The sequence below is a fragment of the Amphibalanus amphitrite genome, unplaced genomic scaffold (genome assembly GCF_019059575.1).
Source record: "Amphibalanus amphitrite isolate SeventyFive unplaced genomic scaffold, NRLGWU_Aamphi_draft 001161F_arrow, whole genome shotgun sequence".
In the NCBI taxonomy this organism is placed as follows: Eukaryota; Metazoa; Arthropoda; class Thecostraca; order Balanomorpha; family Balanidae; genus Amphibalanus; species Amphibalanus amphitrite.
The window spans coordinates 129,142-149,958 of NW_024882655.1; the positions used below are offsets into that span (position 1 = coordinate 129,142).

Here is a 20,817-nt window from a genome sequence, read left to right on the forward strand (position 1 = left end):
TCAGTCGTCAGCCGGACGTCGCAGCAGGATGGCGCGGCTTGGCGCGCCTCTGAGACTGCTGAGAATCTTGGATCCGGTCGGGATGACACAGGTTAGCGGTCGATCGGTGGGTCCGCAACCGGTCATTGTGAGGCAGTTTGTGAGGGTTAGTGGTGTCTCGTCCGTGGTGGAGAAGTTGAGAGATGTGGTGCAAAGAAGAGGAGAAATGAGGGAGACGGTGACAAGAGATGGTGGTGGGAATCAGACAGCAAGAAACAGCGGGACAATATCGTCAGAAGTGGATTTCAACTATGTGAATCCGTCTCCAGCGGTTCTCAACACGACACCAGTCTCTGTCAAGAAAACAACATCAGTCAGAAGGACTCCATCAGTGAATGATGTGTCCGGAATGACGTCACTGAACGTCAGAGGAGTGACGTCACATGTCAGTGAAGTTCCACCAAGAGAAGAGAATAAAGGAACTCCGTCAGCTGATGCTCGAGGAAGTGCCCTCGACATCAGTGAGTTCCCGTCCAGAGAAGCTTCTACCAATGTTTCGTCAGCTAACATTGGTGGATTCACATCATTCGAGACTCCTTCCGTTGCTGTCAAGAAGAGCTCATCAACGGTGCTTCGTAAGACTCCGTCAGTTCTCAACACTTGGACTCCGTCTACCACAAGCAGTGTAAACTTGTCAACTAAAGTTAGTGAGAAACTATCTCCTAGAGTGAATGAGAATCTGTCCGCTGCTCTTAGTGAGAGTCCATCACAGATCATCGAGAGTCCCTCAGATGGACTCAACGAGTCTTCAGCCAGCGAGAGTAGTCTCTCAGATGGAGTCCACGAGTCACCATCCTCCTCCATCAGCTTGTCTGACTCTGACATCTGGACGGATCTGAAAGACTCAGCAATTTCCACTGACGACGCATGGCAGTCTTCCAGTTGGATTGAAGCCGTGGAGGCTGGAAACCGCTACCTAACTTCCACCCGCAACCAGGCGGTAATCAGAAGTCTGTTGCCCGAATCAATCCACAGCATTCTGTCCGAAACGGTTCTTCAGCTTGCTGCTTACAGGCGTCAACCTCGTGCAGTTCTACTGCTTCTACTGGCTTCTACTGTAAATGGTGACCAGCCGGTGCTGACTGATCAAATGCACCTCGCCAACATCGTTGAACAGTTTCATGTGGCAGGACTGTTGCACAACAGCCTCGAGGTAGGTGCCGCAGGCCGTTCGCTGGTTCTGGCTGGCGACCTGCTGGTTGCGAGTGGTTTATTCTCGCTGGCTGAGCTGCGATGTGGTGCTGCTCATCAGCTGTTGTCCAGCGCTCTGACGGCACAAACCGAAGGATCCCTGCTGGGGAAGTTAGACGATGCTGGCAGGCAAGAACCAAGTGAAGACTTTGGACCGAGTGAGTGGCGAAAACAGCAGCACCTCAAACACGGCAGGCTGCTGGCGGCTGGTCTCCAATCTGTGCTGATATTGGGCGATCGTAATGGAACGCGGTTGAGTGATGACGTCATGAAATCAGCTGCCTCGCTAGGAGACAGTGTAGCGTTAGCATTTCAAATACGCGCCGACCTGGGGGTCGTCTGCGCTCCAGAGAGCCGACTCAATCCTGCAGCGCTACCCGTGGCGCGGTGGTTGAACACAGAGCCCGAGTGGCTGGCTCGGTGGCAGCAAGGACTGAGCCCTGAGGAAGAACAGGTGGTGCGATTCGCTGTGCTGAGCAGTGCTGCCATGGGCGATACTCGTGCCGATCTGTGCAGATATGTAGCGCAGGCGCGCGGGGCACTAGAGAGTTTCCCCAAGTGTGTGGCAAGAGATCTGTTGGATGCTATTGTGAGCGAGTTTCTGTTGCCCGTGTAATTATACTATGTACTTTTCAGTGTCATTGGTACACGCTGTTTCCCAGATGTGTCTGCGTTTCTCTGTGAATATATTTAATAAATATTAGCGGGCATTTTCGCCTTATACCTATTCTGAAACACCCGCCAAATGTTGTCAGTTGTTTAACAGTGTATTCAGTTTTTTAAAGAGTATTGCGACTATAATTGGTTGAAAACGTAGGAAAGCTCATAGAGTGTGATGTAAAAGAAACTGTAAAAAGAACTTCACAATACAACGAAAAGGAAATTATAACTTCAACCATGGATGAAAGAGTCTTCAACTTCAAGCTGATTTGTAAAAAATGACTGCATTTTAGACACACTAGTGGCTAATCAGCTGACTGCGGCCTCGCGTGTTGTAAACAAGTAAAACGTTCCGGTTATGCAGTGAATAGACCGCGTGTTTTTGTTGAAGTGCTTTCATTAGGCGTTTTAATTGATTGTTGAATTTTGTTGAGAAGCGTTTCTAATGAAATTCATCACTTGCTTCGTCCAATATATTCCAAGAGAAACTGTGTATTCTATTGTAAAAGAAACTCCATTTTTGTCTCTGTTGCGCCATAGCTGGATATCCACGACTTGTTTGATGTATGATAGGCATATTTTTTAAGTTTTTAAAATGGATTTGGATTCGAGTACATATTGAAATGCATATGGACAATCAGAAATCTTTTTAGGAGCAACTGTTATTTGATTCTCCCATGTAATGTATCCCAGTCAGGAGGTCTTCAATATTGAACGAATGCACGTTAAATCTTTTTTTCAAGATTTATTCTAAACCTTTTGAATGAAACGATTCACAAGGACAGAGTCCCCACTAAGCGAAGCTTGTTGAGTTGACCCTGCCCTGTACCCTCCGATTGCGCATTTCCAGTTCTATGGCAGAATTGGGAGCCCAAAGTTGAAGCTAAATGTGCACACATAGCCGCACACTGCAGGTTCCCTCACTGACTTCGCCTGGCTACAGCCTGCCACCAACCACAACCATACCTGTCAGGAGGCTCATAAATGTCAAGCGCCTGTCACACTTCAAACCCGGACTGTTGTAACTGGGAACGTGTGCTCTCACCACACGGAGTCCAACGCTCTATGACTGAGCTACTGGACTAGCTTTGGCAGGAACCGGCTTTGGTAGGAAGGTAGGTAAGCAAGAAAAGTAGGTATGTGTGCATGTACTTACCTACTTTCCTAGCAACTATGCAATTATGGTAGTTTAATTTATATTTCTGAATTCTGTGAGTACTCCCTCTCATGAGATTATGGTCATGTCACCCCACCCTCTAAGTGTTTAAAATTGCAAATGTGATTATCAGCACATGTCACATAATATATAAATTGAAAGATGATACTGAACTGATGCCCAAGTCGATAATAGTTATTTAAAATTAAGACAGTAATTATGTTCACTTTTATGCAAAAGTTAAAACATTTATTTTAAGATAGTTTTGCCCAAATGCATTTGAATATTATTTACATCTCCATGATTTGAATTGTTTTCATAAAGTAACCCTGCCAAGTGCCATGTCTACATTATACCTACCTATTTTATAAACAGAAACAAGCTTGCAGGCTGTAGTGGCAGTTTTGAACAAAACAATGAAACAACCAAAAATTGCAAAATGGATATTCTGCTAAAGCCAATAAGTGTGGGAGTTTACCAGTGAACACTCACTTGCAGATCCAGGGGGGAAGCATTTGAGGTAAATGCTCCCTCGCAGCACCCAAATTCAATTGTTATTTGCTTCTTTGTTATAAAATGGAAACATGACACTTCTTAGAAGGGAAAGTTTGTTTTAAACTGCACATCTGACAGCAGCTTACATAAGAAATTGAAATTAGAAATCTGATTAGTTTTTGGAATTTGGTGATTGTTTTGGGGTATGTGGTATGCCCCCTTGCATCAACAAAGACAGCCCTTCTGGATCTACCAGTGTGACTACTAGTGTACTCAGAGCTTTGCCCTTATACCTAGCTATCATACCCTGTAAATTTATAGATTCCATTCCAATGAATTATTCTTGAGGAATACAGTCCTTGAAATAGAGATAAAATTGTTTTCTTTCTGTGCTTGAGGTCATTTGTAGACTTCTGTAAAAATCTATAGAAACCACCCTATTTAAATCAGCTAGTAGTCATCTTCAATTCACAACAGTTCATTTACTTTGTTTATTGAACACATTTAAGGAGATAGTTATGTCATCATAAAAACAAATACCAGATCAGTGCTTGCTTAGTTCCTGATAAGCACAGCGCACTTGTTCTTATTGTTTATTGTTGTAAGTGCAAGTTAAAGGGACACTCCCACCTTAACATTAGTTTTGAGTTGAGATAGCCAAATTGGTGGCCATGGCCTGCAAATACCGGTTTGGGTACTCACAACATCGAAAAATGCTTTAATTCGAAGATATGGAATTTCAAACTTGCAGTTTTCGGATTCTAAGGGGCTAATGCATTGGAATGCCCCCTTAGAATTTGTGACGTCAGCGGAGATCTAACGATTTTTAAATCTTAGACTAAAGCCATCGTTAACACGTGGTGGTATACGCTGCTTTGCGCACAACGTCTGCCGCACTTTAAGGCTGCCAAATTATTGCTTCCAAATAAAGTCGCTAGTAACAGGGGAGATCCCAAAAAGTAAACAAAAGTAAAAGCCTAATATCTTGAAAACCAGTGAATATTTTTCGGTGAAATTTGGTAGATATTCGTTTTCGCTCTTTCTGAACCAAGGGACATCACTTTCATGCCAATTCATTAACTTTTTTGAAGGTGGGAGGGTCCCTTTAACTAAAAATAATGGTGTCTTGCAGATGGAAAATTTGGCTACAAATGATGACAATGTTATAAGTTATGCCTTTTTTGGCTGCTTTTAATCTTTTCTTAATTGACATGAGTTAAAATAATTTCACTATACATTTGCAATTTGCGTTCATGGCTTTGCTCATATAAGTAAATATCATAGCATTGACAATGCTAAACATTTCAATCTAAATTAACATGACTGGTGTTGACTGTTTAATGAATCAGCTCTAACATAATTTTTGCATTTTGCAGACAGTAAGACACCTGTGCCAGGCACGTTGGGCCTCAGTATCAACTCTGAGCTCCTGCCAACATTGTGAGACTACCAAGTCATTCCACTGAGACTATAGAGTCATACTGGTCTATCTGCTGGCAGTGATACCGCAAGCTAGCTTTGGAAGTTGATAATACTATCGACTAGCCATGCCTAAGGAGGGAAGGTGAGTTTTTTCAAAAAATGCTGCTATATAGTTGGTGGGAGTATAGTTTTTAGTGTTTTATTTGTGGAAGACATCAATATGTTTCAATTTATGCACATGGTCAATGGTCATCATCCAGTCTTATTACGGAGCGAGCGAAGCGAGCGGAGTCTTACGTAGAATAACGGAAATTTCTGAGTATGAGCGGCCGGCCGGCCGGCCGGCCGTGCGGACGCTTTTGCGAGGCTTATATCTCAGCAACCACTTGACCGATTTACATGCGGTAATTTTTGTAGGGTAGCTTCATTCCTTCTACCAAGTATTGGACTATTCCCGATGCATGTGGGTGACCCCTTATGCACGTGCCACGTGCAAAACGAAGAGGTGTCAGTTTTGTAATTGTTGCAATATCTCGGTAACTACTTGGCCGATTGCGCTGAAAGTTGGTATGTAGGTAGGCACCCACTAGGCACTGCATATCCATGTGCCAGAGTTGGGGTGCTGCTGCACGTGCGCACGTGCAGGGGTCGTTTCCAGATCTCGAGAACGGCTGGACCGATGGCGCTCAAATTTGGTACACAGTTAGGGACCAGTTGGTAGGGTGCCGTGTACAAGTCAGTTGGGACCCATTTTGCACGTGCGCACGTGCAGGGTGCCGCTCCCAGATCTCGAGAACGGCTGGGCCGATTGTGCTCAAATTTGGCACATCGCTAGAAACCGGTCAGTAGGGTGCCGTGCACAAGTCAGTTGGAGGTACCCCAGGTCGAAATTTCGCACGTGCAAGACTCACCCCTTCGCTCGCTCCGTTAGTCGCCCCAAAAGGCGCTATACTGGTTAGTTATTACTCACATAAAACGTAGGAATTGTAATCAGAGCTAAGAAGTTCTTTATGTAGGTATAATTTGGTTAGTAGATGTTGATTGCAAGGAAGTTGTGATAGATTCATGAGGATACTAATGCGATGTGAGGTGCTAGCTTCGTAGCACATTTTCAGAATATATTATGGCTAAAAACAAAGTGTATGCTAAGACAGATAAAATGTGAAACTAACGCCGTGTACCATTTTCATAACCACTGTGAAATACACTGCCTCCCAATGTTCGCGCGAAATGATCTTGCAGTCACCCCACCCCCTCCCCCCAATGCTCACCTCGTTACCCGCACTGTCACTTGCATTACCTGTGAATGACCGTTTAAAACCATTTGACGTCACAGGTCGTACCGTCGCCGGAGCCGCTCGTCTAGCGATCGAGACTCGCCGGAGCGTGACAGGAGGAAACGGCCAGCCAGGTCAGTTCAGCGTCCCAGAGTTGTGTTGTGGCTTTGGTGACAAGGGGGAAATTCCTCTCCAAAAAAGGGGGATGAGAGTGGAAAATTTGCAGTCAGATAAGGCTAAAAAGTGGTATATATCAGGCATTCATTTCTCTGCAGATATGGTAAAATGCAGGGTGTAAAGCGACCATCCCCGCAAATGTTTTTTTTTCTCGGAAAAATTTGGAGTGAGGAATTGCTCTGAAAATTGGAGGTGAGATTGCTAAATGATTTTCATGCGGATGTCTTTTCCCCAAATCAACAACTTTGTGACATTGGCTTCGTCAAAACTACTGAGAGAGGGTCCGGCTTTGGATGACCCATGAGATCGATATAACACGGTACCGACCTACTGCCTATACACTGATCAAAAGCTAGTTTTACCAACAGAAAAGTCAGCGACCGCTGTGTGTTTATTTTTAGCCTGAAGTCGCCACCAGTTTCAGTAATCACGCGACAAAATACCGCTGATGTCAAAATCTATCAAGCAGTGGGCTACTTATTACATATGGCGCTATTATTCTCGCGACCGGTGACACTTGTTGGTGACATTTTGATTTAAAGATGACCGTAGCGGTCGGCGGTGAACCGCCCGCTAACGGCTTTCTGTCGCTAAAACTGGTTTCGTTTCCGCGTTTCTGACGATGCTGAATGTTATCTGCATGTTATGCTCGGGTTAGGGTCACTGACCACGGACCAGTACTGTATGGTGTCCGAATGTCACTTAAAATTATCTGATTGTCCTAGAACGTTGGCTGACCTCTCATGCCTATTCTAACATCGCTTATAATGTCTTACGAAACTTTCAGCAATATCACACTTGCGCACTGTTTGTCATGTCGATTCTCAGATATGCTTTATCTGAACATAACCTTTCATTATTTACCCATTACTTCTTTCTGTCGCTTGCCGAAAGCGCCGAAAGCTCTTACCGCTTTCTGGCTGTTATACGATATCTTACCCTTACCTTGCTCCAATAGACGGTGACTCATTCACTCTTTTTAACAAAAAGCCAAAAAAAAAACACCAAGATAGCTTATTCATTTTCAATAGATATCGCATTACCGGGCCCGGAATCTAACCACTACCCTCTACCCACAGACGTCGCTCCCGCTCTCGGAGCAAGGACCGCTCCTCTCGCTCTCGTCGCTCCCCCGTCAGCCAATCATCACGGAGAGAGCGAAGCAGACGGGAGCGGAGCCGGCGGTCCAGGAGCAGGGAGCATAGGCGGAGCCGGAGCCGGAGCAGGTGAGAGAGAGAGAGGGAGGGGAAGAGAGAGAGAGAGAGAGAGAGAGAGAGAGAGAGAGAGAGAGAGAGAGGGGGGGAGAGAGAGAGAGATACGGGTGTGAGAGCGTTTCCTACTCCCTAGTACCAATCCTAGGTGTAGGATTGGTTTTAAGCCGATGAAGCACGATTGATTCAGACTGCAAACTAGTGAAAATAAGCGACACTTTATGCCTTTGAGACCGGGTGTCAAGTGGATAACTTAGACAAGTTTAAGAAGAAAAGTGAAATTCAAAACTTTTTTATTGTCGCCCAATGCTTGCCTTTTACTTTGTGTATTTCCCAAAACAGGCATGCAGTAAAATAACGAATTAATAAACGAATGAAGTGGTAAAAAATGAATTACGTTTTACGAATACTATGCACGTATCCTAGACGCCGGCAAACCACTCATGCCTGCATTTTAAAGGGACCCTCCCACCTTAAAAAAGTTAATGAATTGGCTTAAAAGTGGTGTACCGTGAATCAGAAAGAGCGAAAATGAACATCAACCAAATTTCACCGAAAAATACTCACCCGTTTTTGAAATATAAGACTTTTATTTTATAACGCGCGGTCAATGGGCTTGATGACGTCATCAGAGTCCGTTAGTTTAAAGGGACCCTCCCACCTTAACATTAGTTTTGAGTTGAGATAGCCAAGTTTGCGGCCAGGCTCAGAAACCACCATTTATCCTGGTCGCAACCCCCGCAGCTTTATGGTGTTCAAGAAATTTCTTCCCTTTACTTGCAGGGTGGGACCAGCGTGGTCCCTGTCTCTTAACCATTACGGGAATCTGATGACGTCATCAGGCTTTCGAACGTCCGTTAAATCGCGTTAAATGTTTGACTAAAACGTTTTGTAGCACGCGGTGGTATATGTTGCTTTGCGCGTAACAAATGCCGCACTTTCAAATAAAGTCGCTAGGAAGCGGAGATCCCAAAAAGTAAACAAAAGTAAAAGTCTAATATCTTGAAAACCGGTGAATATTTTTCGATGAAATTTGGTAGATATTCGTTTTTGCTCTTTCTGAACCGAGCGACATCACTTTCATGCCAATTCATTAACTTTTTTGAAGGTGGGAGGGTCCCTTTAAAGGAAAAGGGCTACCTTTAACATGGGGATTGAAACTGAGATAGCCATCTTGTAGCCCGTGTCCGAAAACCTATATGTTTATCTCCTTACGGCCGATTTCGGCCTCCATTCGTACTTCGTAGTTATCGGCAATTTTAAAAGAAAATACGCCAGGAATGCGTCCTTATCCCAGGAATGCGTTCTTATCCGACAATACAGCCACCCGCGGCGAGGCTTTGGTTTTTTACCAATCAGCTCCAACCAGCTCAGCTTTAATCAATCAGCTTATCTGACACAATCCGACGAGTCTGTCTTCTGAACGCTGATTGGCTTGAGTGTGACGTCATCGCTATGCCATCATACAGTAGGTGCCGTAGAGAGTATCAACATAGTACCAATATGTTAAATAGTTTTAAATACTTTTTCGCGAATTGTGCACTTCTGGCACCAGTTTTAAAAAGAAAATGAAAAATAATAATGTCAAAATGAAAATGAAAATTCAAACGGCGTTCGATAGCCCTGTCAAATTTGTCGAGGGAAACCAAATTTCATTGACCTCGGGGTCACCGATGACGTCACAGGTCAGGTCAAAGATAAAATATTTCACCGTTCACGGGGCTTCTAGGGAAAGCGCTATAACACCGAGTAAAACGCATTTTGTCGATAATCAGCGATAAGGCGTCAGTTGTCTAGTACATATGTTGCTATTAGAGGTCACTGGTCATACCAGGTCAGGTCACAGGTCAGGTCACCAAAGGTCACCAAGGGTCACCACATGAGCCCAACTTTACAAGGTTATGCGATGCATGTTTTATGGCCAGTTTTTCATTTCCAACTCAATGGTGTTGGTTATAAGACTATCAGATACAGTTTAGGTCACTTTCTGGTGGAGGTCAGGTCAAGGTCAGGTCAAAAAAGGTCAAATTTCAAAGTTGATATTTTTGCATAAAATGGGTATCGATTCGATGCAGCTCGTCACGGGGAGTCTAATGGTGGTCTTTGTTTTGCGCTACGAGGTCTAGAATTGCTAAAAATTGAGTTTGAAAATTTGACGTCATCAATTTTGAACAGTTTTTTCGCTATAACTTGGCCAAAAAAAGAGGTATCGATCTCAAATTTGGTATGTAGATAGAAGGCGGTAGGGGCTATCACATATATTCCGTTTTTTCGAAATTCAAAAAACTTTTTAGATTTTTTGGCTATTATATTCAAAAATCTATTTTTTTATTTTTGGGGGTCAAAATCCAAAAAATTCGAAAAACCGAAATAGCAGTTTTGTGGTCCTTTTAATTCCACACCTTTTATGTTTGAAACATTTTTCTGTATCTCTAAAGCTGTAGGCCTGACAGCTCTTCCCGCGAAACCTTTTTTTGGGTCGAAAATGGCAAAAATGACGTCACTCTGACGTCATTAGCGGCCAACCTATCATAGCTTTTGGAAAAAAATTTTGGTCACCATGTGCACTAGCTGCTCCCGGGAGGGTACTGAAAGTTTGGTGACGATCGGCGCAGCGGTTCTCGAGATATATCGAAAAAACTAAAGGGGGGGGGGGCAAAAAAATGCCCCCCCCCCACCGCCTGGAAGGTTAAGAGATAGGGACTACGCTGATCCCACCCTGCAAGTAAAGGGAAGAAATTTCTTGAACACTATAAAGCTGCGGGGGTTGCGACCAGGATAAATGGTGGTTTCTGAGCCTGGCCGCAAACTTGGCTATCTCAACTCAAAACTAATGTTAAGGTGGGAGGGTCCCTTTAACACCTTACGTTTCTTGTATAACGACAACTCAAGCTAGCCTTGCAGTGTATTATATGCTATGTTTATGACTTATTTCTAGGGACCGCAAGAGGCCCCGCTCCCAAGAGGCGCCGCGCCGGCCCCCGGCTCCTTATATTACACCTCACCATGCTATATTATACTAAATTAGTGTATTTCGCTGTTTTGCAGGGACCGCAAGAGGCGCCGCACCCGCTCCCGCTCCCGATCCGCCAGTCCGGATCGCCGTAAGTCGGACAGACGCACGGAGACGACATCCGCCCCGGCCGCAGCGGCGACACATGACCAGGAGAACAACTCGGCCTTCGACCCCACCACCATGGATAAGGTAGGAAGAGGTCTATGGTAGGTTTTCGTTAGGTCGGTGTCACTCTAAGGCTAGTGACCCGTAGCTCAGTTGGTTAGAGCGTTGGACTCCGCGTGGTGAGAGCACGCGTTCCCGGTTACGACAGTCCGGGTTCGAAGCGCGACGGGCGCTCGACATTTATGGGCCTCCTGACAGGTATGGTTGCGGTTGGTGGCAGGCCGTAGCCAGGCGAAGTCAGCGAGGGGAACGGCCGTGCGCGGCTTTGTGCGCACGTTAAACTTTGGACTCTAAATTCTGCCATAGAATCGGAATTGCGCGATCGGAGGGTAGAGGGCAGGGTCATCGCAACAAGCTTCGCTTAGCGGTGGCTCTGTCCTTGTGAATCCTTCCCATCAAAAGGTTCGGACTAAATTTATAAAGAAAAAAGAAAAGAAGAGAAAAAGGGGGAGGGAGTGACGGCTCCGTTACTTAACTTTTGCCTAGTGACAGCCCTGGGAAGAGATGTACAATGCAAGAACTAGCTACCCAGTGCGTAATGCATGCTATAACTGTATGTACAGTAGGCCTACAAAATAAGTCCCTTCCGTATGCGGGCAGGTGGCGCCTGAGTAGCGCTCAGGCGCTAACTGCCCACTGGTGACCCGGTTACGGCGGGAACTTATTTTGTAGACCTACTGTACACACACTGATACGTTGTGGGTGTATTCTGACACCTTGGGGCGGATGCCTTGTGGGCGTTACCTGACACAAAGAAGGCGTGTTCTGACGCACTGTGGGCGTGGTCTGACACATGGCGGGCGTGGCTTATCCAACAGGAGGCGGAGCAGCAGAGGCTGGAACTCGAGATGAAGAAAAGGCGCGAACGGATCGAAAAATGGCGCGCAGATCGGAAGGTCAAAGAGATGGCTCAGGCTAAGAAGGAGCTGGAGAAGGGCACACTGCTGGGTAATTATATTCTATTCTGTGTCAAAATTGACATTTTTTATTATTTCATAGGGCCGCTGTTCTGAAAAGAGTTTGGTATGTGTTTTATTCTCTGTGGGATTCTGGACGTTGAGAGGGAATTGATTAAAAATGACTGCAACTTTTTCACAGTTGAAGAAATCGTAATGTGGTAAATCAGCATATTGTTCGTAAGGCAAAATTATTGTCAACACTGTGCTGCCTACAGTTCTATGCTCATTGTTGAAATATTTCTTATGTAATATGTATGTTCTCACACTTTTCACCATACCCTCCACATAACAGAACCGACACTATCCTCCGCTTACCTCCTCATTCTTACTTCCTTCCTCGCCTCAGAAAACCTCCAGATATCTTCCTCTTTCTAACAAACCCGTAACAACCCCCGGCATCCTCTCTCAGAAAACCTCCAGATCCCCAAGAAGAAGTGGAATTTAGACGAGGACGGTTCGGATGACGAGGAACCCAAACGTACCACCGGAGTGACCTCAGACCAGTCCAAGGACACGGTGGAGGTGAAGAAGGAGGAAGAAGAAGAGGAAGTGGACCCGCTGGATGCCTTCATGCAGGTGCGGCCGCAGAAGGATTTGGGTGATGGAAAGAAGGGAGGGATGGAGGACCTGCTGGGCTTGATGGGTGGTCTAGCAGCCTGTGTGTATTAGGGTGTGTGTGTGTGAGTGGGAAGCGATTTGTATTGACTATATGTTCTCAGATTGGCTCACTACATGGAACCATTGGAATAAAAAAAGGAATTTGCATGATAAAGTTAAATTGCATGATATCCAGGTCTTCATCCCAAATCACTCCTTTTTGTTTATGATACATATCCCGATTTGCCCGCCTATACGAATCACAGTTGCGAAGGAGAAACGGGGATAAACAAAATCTGCTATCGATTCGAAAATATTTTTGACATAGGATCAATAGCCCGCCCGTCGTGTATATTTTATAACCAATCCTTAATATATATCTATCAATAAACTTGCCATCTAACTCCTTTCTCTAACTTCCTCTCTTCTATTTCTGTCCACCAGGGCGTGCACGAGGAGGTCCGTAAGATCAAATCCGGCCGCAGTGGCTCCGCCGCCGCTGGAGGTACACCCTCCGCCACCGGTTCATCGACCACCGGCAGTGGTACCGTGGTGATAAAAGCCGTCAAAACCCGAGCTGTGGCTGGAGAGGAGTCGAAAACTAAGGGCGAGTTGATGGAACAAGATCAGGATGGCTTGGAGTATTCGGAAGAGGAGCCCGAGATGGATATTCACGAGGCGAATGAGAGACTGGCGCAGAAAGGTGAGATGGGGAGATAGAATGGTGAGAATATTTACCTTAAGTATTTACCTTAAGTATTTACCTTAAGTAAAGGTCATTAGATACCCTTTCGAGTAATAAGACCCTTTACTCAAGAGGCGCCTCCTCCTCTTCTGATGAAGACGAGTTGGCTGCCATGCTTGTTGTCATAAAATGACGACCACTGTTGTTAGTGACAGTAGCTACTGTTGTTAATACGATGAGTAGCCACTCTTGAGCATTAGTAGGAGAAGTTGCAGTTAAACTTGTCGGGGTGGTCCTTCCATTCTTTCCCAAGTCTGAACTTAAAAACATCGACATTTGGTGCTTCAATAGTGTTCCTAGACAGCTTGTTCCACGCCCGAGTCACTCGTGCCGCGAAGAAGGCTTTCCTAGGTCCCAACTGATGCTGAACCTGCAGCTTTTGGCCATGACTTCGGGTGGTACGGCTAAGAGAGTTCTTGAACATGCTGTTGCGACAACACGAGCACTCTCTTTGGTAGTTCACCGTGTCGAAGCCTTTTAAGATTTTGAATGTCTCGATAATATCTGATCTTTGCCTTCGGAATTCAAGGGTAGGCAAATTGAGGCTTCTGAGACGATCTGAGTATGACAGGTGAGACAGCCCCTTCACCAGTCTCGTTGCCCGCCGTTGCACCTGCTCGAGTGCGTCTTTATCCTTCTTAAATTTGGGGCTCCATATAACAGCGGCATACTCAAGATGGGGTCTCACGATGCTCTTGTACAAGGCTTGAAAGACATCACTGTCAATGTTTGCAAAGGTATGTTTGATGACTCCGAGAATTCTATTGGCCTTGTTAACCTGGTTCATGACATGTTTTGAAAATGATAGTTTCTTGTCAATAGTAACTCCTAGGTCTTTTTCTTCACTGACTGCTTCCAGAGTGTGATTGTCTCCATCTATAGTAGTCATAGTATATTCTTCTTCAGGATTAGTTGATCCTAGATGCATGACCTTGCACTTCAGTGGATGGAATAGCATCTGCATTGTTCTTGCCCAATCCTGTATAGAGTTTATGTCCTCTTGTAAGCCATTTGAACCATCAGACTCGTTGACGACTTGATAGACTTTCGTATCGTCGGCAAACATGGAAATGAAACAATTTAACAGGTCGGGAATGTCACAAACAAACATAGAGAACAAGAGAGGTCCGAGGACTGAGCCCTGTGGCACCCCGCTCGTTACATTCCCCCAATCTGAAAGCGATCCATTTACTTTCACCCTCTGCTGTCTGCCAGTGAGGAAGCTCCTTATCCATCGGCATGTTACGTCATCGACTCCCAGAGCCTTGACCTGGGCCAGAAGCCGTTCATGGGGCACAGTGTCGAAGGCTTTGGCATAGTCTAAAAATACAACATCCACAGGTAACTTGTGACTAAGCGCTTCTGTCCAAACATCAAGTGCTTCCAGTAGGTTTGTGACCGTGGATTTTCCCGTGATGAAGCCATGCTGTTGATGAGCGATAAAGTTATTTGTCTTCAGGTGAGTAATGATGTCTTCGCCAATTATCCTCTCCAAAAGCTTACATAGTATTGATGTCAATGAAACTGGTCGGTAACTTGCAGGATCACTTTTGTCACCCTTTTTAAAGATCGGTGTGACGATCGCCAGCTTCCACTGCAGGGGAATTTCCCCAGTTTCAACGCTTTTTCTAAATAATGCCGTGATAGGTGGCGCAAGCTGGTCCGCAAGCTCCTGTAATACACGAGGGTGTAACTTGTCCGGGCCTGGTGATTTATCGACCTTAAGTGTCTTCAACATGGCATTAACTCTCTGAACAGTTATTGTAACTTCCATCTCTGACTCCAAGGGCTTCGATGCTATTGTTGGAATTGATGATACGTCCTCCTTTGTAAACACGCTCGCGTATTGCTGGTTCAATATGTCAGCTTTGTGCTTGTCATTACTCGTGAGTTCTCCATTAGCACTGCGTAAGTCAGATACACCGCATCTCGACTTCCTACGGCGGTTGACGTAGTTCCAAAACACTTTATGGTTACCTTTTACTTCTTTAGCCAGTTTCGACTCAAATTCCCGCCTTGCTTTCCTTGTCGCGTGAGAAGCTTCGTTTCTTGCCTTAACATAGCTCTGGTAATCAGAAACATCCTTAGTGTTCAAAAAACGAATCCAGGCGTGCTGTTTCTTCTTCACCATCCTCAGAGCATTTCGATTCATCCAGAGGGGATATCCCCTTTTCGATTTTTTGTTAGGATCAACCTTGGGCACATGCTCTTCTATCAGATCCGCGATCGTTTGTTCAAGTTTATCTGCCATCTCCTGCACAGATTTACCTTCGAACAATCCTTGCCAATCCATGTTAAGTGCTTCCCTCATATCTTCATAATTGGCTTTATGGTAGTTCAGCACCGCACTCTTTCTTGCTGGAGCCTTTGGTGCAAACGACATAACAAATGAGATGCTGACATGGTCGCTTGCTCCAACCGGGTCACCAATGCTGAGTTGCTCAACCAACTCCCGCTCATTTGTAAATAGTAGGTCGTCGAGAGTAGCTCGCTGTCCATCCCTGTATCTTGTTGGCTCCGTTATATGTTGTAGAAGGTAGGTGTCGTGTATGCATTCTATAAACTTCCGGGCTGGACTGTTCTGGCTGACACCTTCTGGAACTTCGGGGTCCGGGGTCCAAAATATTTCTGGGTGGTTGAAGTCCCCAACTATGACTTTGTGGGAATGATTTGAGGATGCCGCCCAACCAAACATTTTGTGGAGATCATGATCCAAAGGAATAGCTCTATTTGGTGACCCACTTCTATAGATCACCCCAACGAGCATACTGACCCCAGCCTGGGCATCAATTGAAATCCAGGTACAATCTTGAAAGTTGCCGCCTACCGTAGGATACACTTGCTTGGCCAGTAAGTTTTTCTTGACGTAAATTCCCGTACCCCTTGTACCTTCGGCAGAAAATTTGCTAGTAAAAAGGTCATACCCAGGCACTTCCATAACAGTATGTTCAGGTATCAATCCAACTTTGGGCTTCATTTCTGATAACGCAAGAACATCGTAGTCCTCAAGTGCAATGAGTGCCAAAATAGAGTCGTATTTACTCATGATAGAATTATCGATGTTCGCATAAAACACTTTTAACGCACTTGAATGTGTTGGGGGCCCGGTTGTTTTCGTGCCATCTTGGATGTTTAGCTTTGCAGTGATGGAACCATGACCACTTCGTTCCGTTTTATCATCCATTTCTTTTCTGGGAAAGCTAGGCGCTTTTCCTGCAATAGTGCTCGCAAGTTTTTTGAAGCCTCAAGTTGGCATTTTGTAAGATCTGGACGGATAAAGACACTAGTATATGTTTCATCACGGCTTGTTCGCAGATCCTTCGCTTTAGCCAAGATCAGCTTCTTTTCACTCAGTGCCTCGAGTTTCACTCTAAGTATTCAGGAGCCTGTGTCTTTCATCTTTCCAAGTCTTGTGGCCTCCTGTAACTTCACAGATAACTTGAACTCAGACTTGATCATTTCTTTGAATGCTGCAATGTCTCCCTCGCTGCTGCCGGTCTCGGGGAGGTTGAAAACAACCAAGTTTAGTTTTCTGTTTTCAATGTCTTCTAGTTCAGTCAGTCCTTTCTTCAGGGCTCTGGTATCGGTTGTGTCCTTCTTTACTAGGCTTGACTTTACAGTCACGGCCAGTTCCTCCAGTCTGGTTTCCAATGCTGACATGTTTGCTCTTGCTGCTTGAGCATAACTTAGACTGCTCATCTCCGCTGATGCCGACCCACAGCTTTGCTCCACTTGTTTCAATCTTTTTTCCAGCTTTACTTGGAGGGCAGCTTGAGTAACACTGGAACTGACCTCGATGGCGTTGATTCTAGCCTGCAGCTCTTTTTGACACGCTTCAAGCTTCTGGCTAGTCTGTGAAATATTAGCTTTCAATGCGGCAATCTCAGCACAGTTCTGCTCGCATGTAGATGCGAGGCTTTTGAGGTCGGATTTGATCGACAGCTGCTCTCGCTTCATCGCTATGATCTCGAGTCTCAGCTGCTTAGCTCCTTCTTTGCACGCCCGACAGAACCATGCACAACTGTCTGCCTCGTCCCCAAGGGCTTCGTACAGTTTGTCCGATACTCCTTGGCAAACAACATGGTATCTTAACAAGCACACCTCACACTCCAGTGATCGGTCTTTGGCGCCCATTTCCATCTGACAAGAGCCACATAAGTTTGGGGCATTGTTTACCTTTGCAGCCTTTTCATTTTTGTCATTCATTTTCTTGTTCCTTTTTCTTTTTCCTGCAATGATCCATTCGCTGCTTTTTGGGTCATAGCCTTCGACAAAGCAATCCGAGTCGTCGTCCGTAGAATTGTGCATAATGCCTTGACGCAATCGCTAAATCCTGCGATTCCTAGATCCTAACTTATAAAGCACGTGCCACCAGAGAAAAAATCAAGGGAAGTTGACATTGATGGAGCCGAGACGCTTTCCAAAAAAATTAAGGAAAATAATCCTTTTTTAAACGACTATAGTAGTCCTACACGTACTTTCTGAGAAACATTTACACACCAGAAATAATATACGATAAAATGTGAACATTTTAATACATATTTCACAGCATTATCTGATCTGTTTACGGTAAATAAACTAAAATAGTGGAGCACTTTGAAACACGTCCGACTATTCCAAACGCCACCGACCAATATAGGGAAGTTAGATAAAAAGGTGAGATAATTGTCTCTGACGAGAGGAACGGTAAATATGAAAGTCAGTGTATTTGAGTATTGATTCGGGATGTGTATTGATTCGTTTTCGCTTTGTGTTCATTCGAGCAGCGAATCATGTGACGAATGACACTGATGATATTTAGTGCGCGGTGCTCAGTCAGTTGATTTAAAGATGACGTTCTCTCTTTCTTTTTCTCTTTCTCTTTCTCTCTTAATTCTCTCTCTCTCTCTCTCTCTCTCTCTCTCTCTCTCTCTCTCTCTCTCTCTCTCTCTCTCTCTCGCAGTCTCCGCCTCTCCGTTTGTCTTTCCTTCTCATCCATGTCCTTTCCTTGTTCCCCCTCTCCCCTCATTCTCTTCAGTGTCCGCAAAGCGGCCTCAGGTATTCGAAACTCCCCAATTTCCAATTGACGATCAAACAATCACGTTCCCTCTCTCTCAGGTAAGAAGGAGCTGATGAAGATCGACCACAACAAGATCGTCTACCAGCCGTTCAGGAAGAACTTCTGGGTGGAGGTGCCCGAGCTGAAGGCCATGACTCCGGCCGATGTGGAGGCTTACAGAGCGGTGAGTAGTTTATGAGCCGGTTGCTTTTGGCTTGTGATGGGGGATCTTAAGGCCGCCCCACACTGGACCTCGCATGCGGGTTGCGAGTTTTTGGGTTTTGCGGTTTCTTCAAAATCAAATAATATAATCTAAGCTGAGAGACCCACACCACCATCTAACAAGCTAGTCTGCATGTTTTTAGCTTGCGAGCGACCTTGCAGCGCATTCCAAAGGTTGAATTTGAGTCAATTTTCGATTTTCCTCGCAGCGAGGTCTGCGAGTTCTGCGAGGTTTGCGGGTTTTTCGTTGAAGTCGAATTTCGGTTCGTTGCGCTGGTGTTGCGACTATATGTAAGTTTCTGAAGGTGTACAGGCTTCACTGCATTCATGAAGTTGCCATAAGGAACGGTCTAATCACTCTGTGAATTAGTATTATGCCTGCAAACTCAAAACCCGCAAACTCGCAACCCGCATGCGAGTTCCAGTATGGGGCGGCCTTTATAGTCTGGCAAACCTAAGAAAGAAATGATTTAAAGGGACTATCCCACCTTCTAAAATATTGTTAAAACCAGTTAAATTGTGCCCGACTTTATAGATTGGATGACCAGGAACACGGTTCTGGCATTTATTTTTCATTAAACATCTTAGGCTTCCCATATTCCAAACACAAACTTTCAAATATGTGACGTCACAGCCCAAAATTACCTCCTTCCCCAGGCCACATTACTGTCAGAAAGCTGATTCCTTTTACTCTGTAGGCACCACAACAAAGTTCAGACCAAGTTTTAAGCGATTTTTCAACGAACAAACCCATTTAAATCAGAATGACTAAACGAGGTGACGTCACACTAACGGTCGCTCCATGTTGAAGATAGGGCCTTGTACAAGGCCCATTTTCAAATGAAGGGAACAAATTTCTTCAACACCAAGAGGCCGCGGGGGTTGCAACCTAGACAGATAGTGGTTTCTGAACCTCGCCGCAAACTTGGCTATCTCAACTCAAACCCCATGTTAAAGGTGGGATAGTCCCTTTAAAGTGGTGCGGCCGTTGATGCATGTGCATTTATATTGTGAAAGCATATTTTCTGTCGCAACTTTTCACACAAATTTCTCCGAACCATGCATTTCAAGTAATCAAAACACGTGCAAAGTGATTCAGGCGCTTTAACTCCGTTCTTTCTTAGGTTTGCCAGACTATAGCTGATTACGAGCGAGCGAGCGCAGCGAGCGAAGCGAAGTCTTTTCAATTTAACGGAAAAATCTCAGTATGAGCGGCCCGGCCCGGCCCGGCCCGGCCCGGCCCGGCCCGGCCTGTAACGCTTTTGAGAGGCTTATATCTCAGCAACCGCTGGACCGAATGGCGTGCGGTCTTTTTTGCTGGGTAGCCCCATCCCTTCTACCCCGTAATTGACTACTTTTGATACATCTCAGTGACCACCGTGGCACGTGCCACGTGAAAAGTCAAGGGTGTTCAAGCAGTTTTGCAAAAGTAATGATTTTGAGAGGCCCATATCTCAGCAGCGGCTTGAGCGATTGTCTTGCGGTGATTTTTATAGGGTAGCTGCATCCCTTCTACCAAAGGTCGGATACTCTTCATCTATGTGAGTGACCCCCACTGCACGTGCAAAATACAACAATAAGAGGTGCCAAATTTGTTCCCATTTCAGTAACTCGGTAATTACTGGGGCGATTTCGCTGAAACTTGGCATACAGGTAGGCACCCACCAGGCAATGCATTCCCATGTGTTGCGGTTAGGGTGCTACTGCACGTGCGCACGTGCAGAGGGCGTTTCCAGATCTCGAGAACGGCTGGGCCGATTGCGCTTAAGTTTGGTACACGGTTGGGAACCGGTTAGTAGGGTGCCGTGCAAAAGTCATTTTGGACCCCGTTTGCACGTGCGCACGTGCAGAATGCCGCTTCCAGATCTCAGGAACGGCTGGGCCGATTGCGTTCAAATTTGGTACACCGCTAGCGACCGGTTAGAAGGGTGCTTTACACAAGCCCGTTGGAAGTACCCTCTCGCCCTTCTGCACGTGCAGGGCTCACTATCTCGCTCGCTCGTTCTTCGCCCAAAAGGCGTTTTACTGGTATATACATACATACTACTTCTGGGTCGAGGTGCTGGAACTGAGTGCTATGATGACGGCTGACGTGAAGGCATACAGGGCGGTCATTATTTTGGTCAGGAGAGTCGAGTGGTCAGTTCTGGTTCGGGATCGGTCCGTTTTTGATCAGGGAGTTGTCGGTTTTGGTCTCTAAGCGGTCAGCGTGGCTGGAAACGGTCAGTGTTTTGGTTGGGGAGAGGTTATTATTTTGGTCGGGAGACAAGGTCAGTGGTCAGTCATGTCATTCAGTCATGTAGTCATGAAGCTACATTACTACATGACTGAGTTAACTATATAGTCATGTCATTCAGTCATTTAGTCATGAAGCGGTCAGTGCCTGGTGGGGTCTGGCAGGAATGGTCACTGGTCACCACTGACCAGACCATCGACCCAGAAATGAG

General features: G+C 45.5%; 1 protein-coding gene across 5 annotated transcripts in view; it reads left to right on the forward strand.

Annotated features, from left to right (window-relative positions):
* Window positions 1-2,201: 2,201 nt before the first annotated feature.
* Window positions 2,202-20,817, forward strand: part of LOC122370704 (probable ATP-dependent RNA helicase DDX46) — a 31,226-nt gene continuing 12,610 nt past the window's right edge. For 3 of the 5 annotated variants that reach the window (XM_043346542.1, XM_043346543.1, XM_043346545.1), the window contains exons 1-9: window positions 2,887-3,005; window positions 4,918-5,105; window positions 6,300-6,374; window positions 7,497-7,643; window positions 10,677-10,833; window positions 11,628-11,757; window positions 12,178-12,344; window positions 12,810-13,068; window positions 18,208-18,332. In XM_043346542.1, coding sequence (XP_043202477.1) covers window positions 5,089-5,105; window positions 6,300-6,374; window positions 7,497-7,643; window positions 10,677-10,833; window positions 11,628-11,757; window positions 12,178-12,344; window positions 12,810-13,068; window positions 18,208-18,332 — 1,077 coding nt within the window. In that variant the 5' untranslated portion in view covers window positions 2,887-3,005; window positions 4,918-5,088. Of the gene's footprint in view, window positions 2,233-2,886; window positions 3,006-4,917; window positions 5,106-6,299; window positions 6,375-7,496; window positions 7,644-10,676; window positions 10,834-11,627; window positions 11,758-12,177; window positions 12,345-12,809; window positions 13,069-18,207; window positions 18,333-20,817 lie in introns of those variants that run through there. The other 2 variants (XM_043346544.1, XM_043346546.1) reach the window with 2 other exon arrangements.